The sequence below is a fragment of the Giraffa tippelskirchi genome, chromosome 7, assembly GCF_054371585.1.
Source record: "Giraffa tippelskirchi isolate mGirTip1 chromosome 7, T2T-mGirTip1v1.2.pri, whole genome shotgun sequence".
NCBI classification, from domain to species: Eukaryota; Metazoa; Chordata; class Mammalia; order Artiodactyla; family Giraffidae; genus Giraffa; species Giraffa tippelskirchi.
In genome coordinates, this window is record NC_137281.1 from 81,166,226 (window position 1) to 81,178,166 (window position 11,941).

General features: G+C 39.9%; 1 protein-coding gene across 12 annotated transcripts in view; it reads left to right on the plus strand.

Moving 5' to 3' along the window:
• MAP2K5 (mitogen-activated protein kinase kinase 5) overlaps nucleotides 1–11,941 on the plus strand; it is a 262,303-nt gene that overhangs the window by 210,943 nt on the left and 39,419 nt on the right. For all 12 annotated transcript variants that reach the window (XR_014060033.1, XR_014060035.1, XR_014060034.1 and 9 more), the window contains 2 exons: nucleotides 8,617–8,678; nucleotides 11,635–11,680. Coding sequence is in view for 9 of the 12 variants with exons in the window: in XM_081511849.1 (XP_081367975.1) it covers nucleotides 8,617–8,678; nucleotides 11,635–11,680 (108 nt within the window). In the remaining 3 variants the exon portion in view is untranslated. The remainder of the gene's footprint in view (nucleotides 1–8,616; nucleotides 8,679–11,634; nucleotides 11,681–11,941) is intronic.

Sequence of the window (11,941 nt, forward strand, 5' to 3'; positions counted from 1 at the left end):
TGTCATTTAACATGTGTTGCTCTATTGTGAAGTCTTATCCAGCCGTAGGACAGTGCTCGTTTAATCCACCATGATGGGACCTATACACCCTGAGCCCACGTTGGATGCCAGGGTCAGCAGCTCGGGCTGGGGCACTGCTCTGCCTCGCTGCCGAGTCTCTGTAATCATTTCGCCTGCCATTAATTCTCCCTAAACCAGGGAAAACATGTCTGTGAGCTGTACAAATGTTCTCAAAAGAGAGTCCAAACTGGTCGGCTGGGGTGTTGCCTCCATTCCAGAACGGAGGCAGCATTCCAGGGAGTGTTAAGCTCCTTCCTTCCTCCTGGAAATGGAAGCGTCTGGGCCCATGAGATCCCTGATGTTCTGAGGTCCAGAGTAGCAGATGGCATTATGATTTTCCAAATCCTGATGAACATTCTAACTGAACTTGTTCATTTCACAGTATGTAGTTCTGTTTTTTTCACTTCCTCTCCCTTCCTCCCTCCCTGTTCCTCTCTTTGTTCCTCTCATACTGGCTAATTTTAAACTGATTCAGTATCTCCTTTAGCCAGCTTTCAATCCCCTTGTCTCTGTGTTTGTTGTATGGAACCAGGTATGGCACAGTTTGACATACTATTCTTAACCTGCGACTTGCAGCTGACATCACCTTTGAATTGGTTTATAAAAATGTGTAAGCAAATACGACCGACACTCCTACACTGTGAAGCCACTGGAAGTTCTGTTCTTTTCTGTATCTGTAGCTGGCAGTGCAGGTGGCAAACAGCAGTAATTATTTTAACTAACAGTTGAGTGAACATTCAGGAGGACACACAGTGTGGCAATGGGGACTTTGGATTTCAGCAAGTTCCCTGAGTCTATCTGGATAGCGTTATGGCTTGTTGATTTTTCAGGACACGGACCTGCCAGGTTCTTGCCCTTGAACAGTATGTGGATGTAGTTCACTGTTTCAATGTTAACCCTTTACCAATGAAAAAAGGAATAATTCCTTTCATTTAGGAACCTGTTAAGGGCTCTTTTTCACTCCTGGATTTTCCTCTTGCATTTTTGTTTAATATAGTTTATGATCTACCTTTAAGATTGCTTTTAATCAGCACTTCTACACATAGAACCTGGTGAAATGGTAGTGTGTATATTAACATTATAATTTAGGTCCTGGATCAAACATGTGTAAGCTGGACTTTTCCTGAGGAAGAAAAACTAACCTTACCAGTGTATGAAATTCAAACACTATATTGGGACTAGGTAAAACCACAGGTAGGAATTGCTGAATAATTACCTTTAGACTAGCCTGAGCAGGAGGCTTCCCACGAGGGTGAGCTCATTTAATGGTTCCTAAAATTCAATCTCGTGGATGTCAATGGTCATGCTTGATTATTTGCACCAGTGTTTTATGAAAAAGCAATAGAAATGCATTGGGAGGCTACAGGGAGAGTGGTAGGGAACAATAACAGGTTTTACTTTTGTAAATGAAGTCCCTTTGATATGAGACAAGCATGTTTTTTTCTACTCTGCCTAAGCCATTGAAAAGGAAGACACGTGTGAATGTCAGTGTGTCTGTGTGTATATGTGTGTGTACCATTCAGATAGGCTCCTCTAAATAACACTGTGAACTATAGCTTATGACCAACAAGAGATCTAAAATAAAAAGGGAAAAAAAGATGTTCATTGACTTTGGAAAAGAAGCACTTGCAAATATGGTTTTAAGAGATTAATCCATTTCAAGTTTTCCACCTACCTATTTTCAAGGAATTTTATGAAACACCAAGATATTTGCCATATTTTTAGAAAATATCTGAGTAAATATAAGTCTTTTAAATGACAAAAAAAAAAAAGGGTTAGTTTTGACATAAATGACAAAGTTTATCTTCTGTTTTATCCCAGTACTGAAGAACTGCCAAAACACTTAGGAGGAAATGGGGAGGAGGGTGGGGACTGCATGATGTCAAATTTCGGAGATTCCTTTAGAACTGTTCATTTACATTTTGTGTCTTTTATAAGCCATCTGGTTGTGATGTTCTCTTGGCTAGTAGCTGGTTCACCTATGATTTAACGGTTTGCGGGTAAGGTGGATGTTTCAGTGGTGAAAATTCTAGCCTTTTGCCCCTGGTTCCAGGTCCACCTGAGACAAGTTAAATGAGCTGATATTGTCAGCCAGGACCCAGTGGATAGAACTTCACACCCAAATGCCCACACGTGTAATTTGTCACTTCTGGCAACCCAGAGCATGGAGTGACCCAGCGTGGAAATTGAATCATCTTTCACTTTCTCTGCTCAAGTCTTGACGTGGAGTGAAATGAGTAAGACAAGGGCTCCGTGGTCTCCAGCTGAAGAGGGTCAGAGGCTTCCTTTTCCGATGATGTCCGTCTGCAAGCCTTCCTAAACTCAAAGCCTCTTTCTCACCCCAGCGCTGTCCCTCATTGCATCCTGCAGATGAGATCAGTTCTATCTGATTGTGAAATCAAAAATAGACTTTAGGGTCAAAACACTTATTGTTCCCTAACAAAGTGGCCACATTTTTAAGTAAACTAAGTGTTCTGAACAAGCATTGATTGAATTTGTACAAGCCTGGTGTGGAAGTCTGATTTACTAATATATTAACCAGGCTGAATTACTTGACTGAGCACTTGTCTATCCATTTTCCACCTCTCTCTCTCTGATGAGATGTGACTGCCTGTTTCCCCCCGGCTACACTGTTATAGCAGAAACTTACAGATGTGAACATTGAGAACCTTAAAAATATTAAAACTGAGCTAATTTCCCATAATCTACCATTGGATTACACTTTGGATGGGTAGATTTTTGGTTTGGAGATGACTTCTGTGGAAATTTTTTTTTTTAATATATTTGTTTATTTGGCTGTGCTGAGCCTTAGTTGTAGCATGTGGGATCTAGTTCCCTGACCAGGGATGGAACCTGGACCCCTTGCATTGGGAATGCAGAATCTTGGCCACAGAGGACCAGGGAAGTCCTCTGTAGAGATCTTTAAAGGTGAGGATTCTGTTCTTTTGTTTTTGCATGTCTTCCCCACACCTCACCCCAGCCCAAGCAAGCAAGGTTCCCTCCCCAGTCAAGAGCAGATTTGCCCTGTGGATTCTGCCAGTTGTCTCACAAAGATACCACTTTTAAGGCAGTGAACCGGGGAGGATCAAAAAACAACTTGAGATCTGATAAAGCAAAATGTTGTACAGTCTGACATAAAGCCATTGGAATCACAGACAACCTTCCACCCCAGCATTGTGGACAGACATGGAGCAAGCTAGGAGGGCTGTGCCAATTAGTATGAACGCCAGTGTGCAGGAACAGAAATTGTTGAGCCAGGCCAAAGGAACATGAGGCTTGAATTAAAAGATTTAGTTTTACAATGTTAGAGCATAGCTCTCAGTTCTGGTCAGACCAATAGGTGACTGTCTGATGTTAATTACCCGTTGGCTTGATGGCTTGACACCAAGAAGTCTATAAATAGACTGTTAAAAAAGATGGCCATATTTCGCTTAACTTGTCTGGTTTAATCTAATCACAGCACAGCTGACCTCAGAATTTACCAGTGTGTCCAACACCTTGAGATTCTTGAGAATTTGTCCTTCTATCTTCTTTACGTTTTACTCCCAATAAGTGTAAAATCTTGGTTTGAAGGAATGTCTCTTTTGCACATGAGAAGCGAACATAGCACAGATTAAGATGTTCAAGTTCCCTTCACCCCTAGGTGCTTCTCTGGCAGTGAGGATGGAAGAAAGTAGGAGACCAAAGATGGTGTATTCCAGCCCTCCAGACTCTCCTAGTTTCTTCCCCATTATTCTTAGCGGTACACATCTTATCCCTCTGAACAACACGAATTCTTCCAGGATGTGGGTTAAGTATCAGTCATCTTGCAATGCCCACCCAAGCACCTTTGATATGGTAGAGGGTCAAGAAAATTGTTGAATGAGTGAAGCAATAAATAAGTAATGAATGGTTGTATCATTTTTATACAGTATTTTGTGTCTCTGCCTATCAGTGTCTGAATTCACCACCACATCATTGTCAGATTCCATTGTCATCTTTTATTATGAATTAAAGGCAAAAATTAAATCCTCGGGTACATTTTTAAAGCAAAGGTTCCTCAACCTTTTTTCCAATAGAATAGTTGTACCAAGCTTCTCCATTATTCAAAACAGAGCTCTGCTAAAAACATGGACCTCAATGAGTTTAAAAAAAATAACTCCTTACCTTTTAACTTTTAAACTTTCTATTTTGACATCATTTTAGAGTCACATGCAGTTATAAGAAATAATTTAAAGACATCCTGTGTATCCTTAACCGAGTTTCCCCCAGTGGTAACAGTTCATAAGTACAGTACAATATCACAACCAGGAAATTGACACTGATATAATCCACTGAGTTTATTCAGATTCTGCCAGTTTTACATGCACTAGTGTGTGTCTGTGTGTGCACTAGCGTGTGTGTGAACATAAATGACACAGATCCTTAAAGCCAAGAAACATCATGGTTTAAAAAAAACTGTGCCTTTGAAATAATGGTTTCCTTTTTAAGTAAGTCATTTCAAAAGTGTTTTTCTCATTTGTATTGTCTCTGTTTGGAGTATCCAACTTACCTGCCTGTTCTCAGGTAACAAAGTGTAGTTTTTTGGCACACTTACTCTGCAGCTGAACTAACAGCAGCTGTGGTTGGAGTTGGACCTCCTCCCCTCCCCCTCCTCATTGCAGGTCCACACACATACACACACTCTCTCAGATTTTCTGCTGCTTACCTTTCTTTATGCTTGAATACCTTGCTGACAAGTGCTAATAACAAAATACCCAAAGAGAGTCCAGTTGAAGTTAGCATACATTAAACATTCTGAACTTGTCCTTTTGCTCATAGATTGTGCATAATTAATAATTAAACAGTTTCTGTTGTAATGGGTTGACCTTCCTGAACTGTTCATTATTCACAAGGCAAAGGCATCACTCAAACTTTCTTCCTGTTGTCCTTCACTGTTCCCTAACTTGCCGCCTGCTCGTGCTCCAGTTGTTTAGCACGAGGGGCTGACCAGGTGGTTCACGAAACCTCAGACTTGAAGGCTGTCCTCCGTGATGACCAGAATTGCTTACTGAAATGGCCACGGCAGTTTTTATACAACAGTTGCCTGTTCTGTAACAAGATCCAGCTTGTGTCCCTTTAAGCAGGACACTAAAGTTGATTTGGGACCAGAATCTCAGGTCACGACTTGTGGTTGGTTAAGGTTGTATCCACTGTTTTTGTTCCATATCTCTGTGCTTAGAAGTTCAACAAAGTGTCCCGCAGAAGCCTTCACAGTGAGGTGTGGCACCTAAGCTCCTCAAGACAGTGACTTCTGTTAACAATTTAGGGCCTGTTTCGACCAGTGCTGAGCTGTTGGTGTAACTGCTTCTCAAATTTGTGTTTACATTTTTAGAATGTATTTTTTTCTTCATTTTGCCTGAACACATGTTTCACAGAGAACATTTTTGATAAGTAGCAGCAAATGTAGCAGGACTTTAGAGGTCCTGTGAACCCCTGGGCATGGTTCTCTCTCTCTCTAACTCCAAGGTGAATGACTGCTTTCCCTCCCTGGGGGCCACAGAGACGCCAGAGCAGCTTTCCTGTGAGCCTCCCCATCCCCTTTGCACAGATTGGAATTAGACAACAAAATAGGTTGTTCAAGATTTTTTTTTACATCTTGATCTAAACTAACTTCTAATTTTACTTGCTTTTAAGCTTGTTTTTAAACAGGAAAAGTATACCTGAAAAATCCTTCAGCATGGTGACCACTATCATGTCTGTTTGTTCCTTTGGGATGTTAACAGCCTGCATGCTTTTGTGGATTTGGAGGAAGCTCTCCGAGGACTCCCTTCCTCCGTGTTTACATGTAGCATTCTCAACACCCACCCACCCAGACACTAGTCAGTCTTCTGTATCTCAGAAAATTCTCCTCGGAGATACACAAGAGACATGGATTTTAAAATGAAAAGAAGTATCTGGCATTATGCATGTGAGATTAGAATTTCCCCTGCATCTTTGATGACTGATTCTTTCCAGGCACCACTGCAATGAAAATCTACTCCGTGGTTCTGCAAAGTCGACTTGTGCTGGTATTTTCACAAGTGAAATAAATTATTCATGGGTACCACCCAGTGTTCCTTAGTTTTATATTATGAGGAACTTAACAGGCTACAATATCAGGTCTTAAATAAAATTAACTACCCATGCAAAGATGTCACAGTTCCCTCGTTTTGTTTCTCATCCATGTTAAAATGACATCTTCATCAAGTTGCCTATAGTTCATCAATTTACTCTTGGTATCATACTTTGAAATGAGGCCCACATCAGCGTCACGTTTTACACCAGGATCTTTGTAGAAAACCAGTCTAGAATTTTAACCATCTTGGTAAAGATTCGGCCACGTTAAGACACTAGGCTTTTATTTTCCTAAACATTCATCTTAAAGCAACTGCTACTCAGATACTTCTAGTACTACCACGTCTCAAAAAATTTCAGAAAGGAATGACTTAGAAAAAATTAACTACCTGGTCAGAGTCCATCATTTTTGTACCTCAGACTTTGAAATATCTTTTTACTAATAGTGTTTGAAGCAGTAAAATGTCATTTCTTGAACTGGGCCTTGTAGAATCTCGCAGGTTGGTGATATATACGGCTTTCCTAAAACAGACTGGGCTGAAATTGATATCATGTTTTATTTTTGCTCTTCAAACTGATAGGACTTCCGTGACCATTTTATAGTTCCTTTATCGAGGACTTGTCATGTTACTGTGTGCCTTGTTTCTTTTGAGCAGACTATTTCATCAGCCCCCCATTTTTCATGTCCTCTCTGTGTAATGCCTGCATGTAATCCCTTGAACTTGGCAAGATTTTATTTCGCTCCCATTTTCCTTTGTTTTCTTTTCCTCTTGGAAGCCTTTCTCTACTGATGAGAATTTTAACTTTATGATTACTAACCTACCTCTCCTCTGGATGAACAGAGCCAATTCAAAGAGGACAGATAATGCAAAAACTAAGAAACATTTGGTTCACATTCCTTTTTTTTTTTTTAAACCCCTGGGTTTTTTTTGGGGGGGGGCTGCTTTGACCCCCTCAGTTCCTTTTGATTTAATTGTATTTTCCACCAGTTTCCAATTGTTTGAATTGGAAACAAAGCCTTAATAAGAGTTCTAGTTAATTTTCTGTCTTGTAATTACCGATCTCATTTTTCTGATAATTGGCCACAGCAATTATATGTATATTTACTAATCACAGAGGAGGCTGTGCAATTGTATCTATCTGCCACCATTGATAATGACACGCATATTGCAGAGGTGCTTTTATCATCTTCTTTTTTCCACTACATCAAAGCTATTTCCTCTCGTTCTCAATAATGAATACATGCATGCATTTGACACAGTTGTGTGCTAGAGAAATTGTTTGGCTCCCACCAAATGCTGCATGCTCTGAGTTTCTTGCCTGCAGCGCTAGAAGGTTGTATGTAATGATATATTGCTCATCCAAATGGCCAAAGCACTCCAAAGCACAGTGAGATTAAAATAAGTCATTCCTTTGTTAATTTAAATAGGTGCATGTATCATACTTTGCAGGGCACTTTGTGTAGGGATGTCAGAGAGGAAAAAAGCTGCCGAAAGGTATTTTTAATAGCAAATGAGAATAGATGAGAATGGAGTCATTTGCAGCTGCCTACTTTATGTGGCTCTCTTGTTCCAACTGTAGGTCTAATGAGATGACTGTTAAAGTACTCTGCAGTGTAATTTCATCACATCCTGAGCTGTTACACTATAAACACAGTGGCGCTCTCTGTCATTCTTGGAAAAACTCCTAAATTCTTAAAGCCTTCCTTTGCAAATGGTAATGGGGTTTGCTCCCTGTGTTACATGGTGATTGTGGTTTGTTGCTGTGTAGTTTCCTGCTCTCTTGAGTGACTCCCATCCCCACCCTAGTTCTGCCAGTGGTCAAGGTGGGCGTTTTTCATGGCATCCTTAATTCACTGGCTTTCTCCTGTGATGAGTTTGCCTAGACTGGCAAATAGGCTGAAATTCTTTCTTAGTAAACAGCTCTTCTCCTTTCAAAGCTTTTCTATTAAAATGAAAAAAAAAAAAAACCAACGCTGACCCACATGATTCAGTTAAAGGCAAGCAGTTAAGAGTAACTGAATATACTAATAAATGTAAATAAAAAAGAAAGTGTAAATAAACAGCAAATCCAGTAAAAGAAACAAAGGTCAACAGAGGAATAATTTCACAGCTCTTTGTTAATTACACGACCATTTGTGTGTTACTTAAATAATCATTAATTTCTCATTTACACTTTCGTACCTTCTTTCCTACCCCGTGGCTATCATTGTCCTTTTTTCACCTCCCTTCCCTCTTTGCTCTCATGTTTCTCACCATTATAAAGTGTGTGTGGCTTTAAATTTGGCATTTTTACATAAACATGAAAGAGAGTATAGACAGTTACTTTTTTAATTGGATGATGCCTTATTTTCCTTTCCACATGCTGGTGAACCCTTGTTATATAGTCATCTTTATTGCATCTTTGGGATGGGGGTGGAGGGTATAAAGAAAGACAAGGAATTGCTGTGACTTTTGATGACTTGTTTTTCCTCCATCCCAGGATTCGCCCGTCCTTCCGGTTGGAGAGTTCTCCGAGCCATTTGTACATTTCATCACTCAGTGGTGAGCCTGTTTGCAAACATGCCATGCCCTCAATGTAAATGATACATGCCATTAACTCGGCGGCTCCGTGAGACCTTATGGCTCTCCCTGCTTCCTTTTGGAGACGGGAGGGACTTCGGGGCCTTGGGCAGATGGGGCAGCAAAGCTGAAGGAATTGTTTAAATTATGTAAACGTTATTTACACACAGGGTCATAAATGTACTTTAGAGGCTTTCTCCTGTTTTAATAAACTTCTGAGAATCAGGCTACTTCTTTGAGCACAGATACTGTTGCTATGCAGTTTTGTTTTGTTTTTTTGAAGAAATACACAATTTTATAGTCCCTGTTGCACAGACATGTGAAGCTTATTTTTATTAACGGGACCTCAAGTTACCCATAAAAATGCCTGTCACTTAGTGGAAGCAGAATAGTTTATTAATTCGTCGGGTTTTCGATAAATAACTTTTATCTTTGGATATATTTTAGACAAAATACTGGTGTCCCATTTCAGTGAATTTTGATGTTAGAGAGGCTATGAAAACATGGTTCCATTAGGCCCACTTTAACCTTTGTAAGAACTGAAAACCACAGGATTTAGATCAAAGAGGCCACAGAATCTCTCAGAGTCTCTAGGCAAACCCTTGTCATTTTACATCTGAGGAAGCAGGTGTAAGGGTTCTTTTCTGGCCGTCTGCCTTTTTCTTCCAGATAGAATGAAGTTTTCTTTTATTGCCCCTTTCACATCATCCACCTCTCCCCTACTGGGACACACCCCTGTGGCCCTGGAAGCCCCAGTTCCCCCACTGCCATCCTCCTGCCTGCCCCCTCAACCCGACATGGAGAGAGAGGGAGCCGGAGAAGGAAACTGGGAGCGTAGAAATGACCGCCCCAAAGCAGGAGACACGACTGATCGGAAACTGTTCTGCACATTCTGGAACTCCTTCCTAACTGCCTTTACTCCTCTTTCCCTCCTTCCCAAAGTCCTCATTTCGTCACCCCTTCAGAATCACATCCACTAGTGGAAGATGAGCCCTTCGTTCCTGTGGTGCCACAAACGGCGCACTCAGGAGTCCTTGCTAACCCGGAATGGCTGTGCAGTCTCCCCTCCCCCTCCCCCCATGAGCCATCTGATGATGATCCTCAAGTGAAACCAAGAAATATTCCTTAATATAAATGTCAAGCTTTATCACCTTTTTGACTAAGTGTAATATGTTACCTCTTAATAAAAATGTCTTATGTAGTTTATATTCCATAGAAAAAATATGTGGGGAAGAGATTTTTAACCCCCAACTTCTAAAATTTTTATTAGCACTATATCTGTTTATTTAAAATACTTATATAATATTCCATAGCTTGTAAAAACTACTTTCATTCTGCAAACATTTTATTTCCAAAACATGCCATGTTGTTAAAAAGCATACATATTGGTTAAACACTGGAATCCTAAGCTCATTAATACTAGAACCATTATCTAGAAATATGTATTAGTCTCTCTTTATTTCCTTTATGTGGAATTCCTAGTAATGGAAGCACACGATGGGAATGTCACATTTTGAAATGTACACATTGAAAAACAAACCATGCAATTCCTGAGCTGTCTGGAGCTCTGGGTTTGGGCATCACCTGCTCAGAGATGTTGGGTTTGTGCCCTGACCACCCTGCTTATCTTGCTGTGTGGTCTGGGACCAACCTGGGGGTGGAGCCCATTCTGAGCAGATAGGGCCTTGCCTGCCTTCTGTCCAAAAAAATTGATCAGCTGTTATATTAAAGTTTTATGGAAACAGAGGGAGGGATAACCTGTGTTGAAATTTCCACAGATGTCAAGCCGAAACAGAAATGATAGTGGGTAATAGCCTTGTTTTCCCAAGAGATACAGCTACTTTGGAATGTCAGATTAGGAGTGTTACCAAATCCACTGGTGAGACAGCTTGAATTACTTGCTAATGGAGGCAGTATTTGAGAGGTGCATATGGTTATTTATAGGGAAGGCAAATGTCCTCGATGTCATTAACAGTTCGTAACTACGGTTCTTGTTTACCAAATGATCATTATATCTCTACTTAAAAAAAAAAATGCTGTCAGCAAATGCAGAGATTGTATGTTTGTTTTTTCCTTCTTGTTTGAGGTTGCCTCATATGAAAAAAGAGTGTCTATGATTTTCCAGGTAGCAGAAGCAGCAATCTCTTTTCATGACTTCATCCCACAGATACTCTGAATTTAGTATAAATTGGCCATCAGTAGGCAGCTTACCCATGGTTACCTCAGTCCCACGAGTGGGTGCTTCATCACCTAGCTAAGTACATGCTGCAGCTACTAATTATGCCTGTTGTATGTCAGATGAAATATTTTGCAAGAGGAATGTGATTCTTTAAGCAAACTTAACTTCCCCACAGCTGTTTAATGAATTATCAACTTGCAGAGCAGCCAAAATAAATGAAAGACAAGGTAATATAATAACCCATTTACAATTTTATAGCATTATCTAGATGTCTGACCTCTTTTATATATGACTTGGTATTCAGAGTAGTAATGAAGGAATGAGATGTTTTCTCATTTGACCTGATCGTCACATTTCTTTTCTTATTGTCTTATCCCAGTTACCAAAAAAGAAGTATATTATTCCGTAAATTTATTTGAAATGAATTGATAACCAAGTCAGGAAGAGAACATTGCTGCTTTTTTTCATAATTCGTTTCAAAAGTAGAATTAGGATAAATTTAAATTGATTATTTATCTGTATTACAACAGTAATTCCAAAACAAACAAAAAAAACTTTGTATTTTTGATTCATGAGCTTCCCCCCAAACCTGATTATTTGAAGGCCAAAATAAACGAAAGAGAATACATGCTAATGCTTTGGCCAAGAATTGAACATGATAAATTTTGAAAACATTCAAATTCCAGAGCAAATAGCCAATGGTGGAATTATTGCACAGATTTACAAGTGATATAGATAATGTGAGTTCTTCTCTTACAGCATGCGAAAACAGCCAAAAGAAAGGCCAGCACCTGAGGAACTAATGGTAAGTAGATGTTTTTTAGTTACAGATTTATACAGGCTCCAGAAAGCCAGTATAATTTGCTTTGTTTGGGTGGGTGCTCTTGAAGCTCACATCCTCAGATAGTAGTTTTCACTTCTTAAAAACCCCTCACCATTTTGAAGCTTCATGCAGAATCCTTTGCCTTTGCCTCACACTCAAGGGTTACAAGTTAATCTAGGTTACTCCTTGTCCTTATTTGCTATTACAGCCTCTCAGAATTCAGAGGCCTGGTAACAGAAAAGA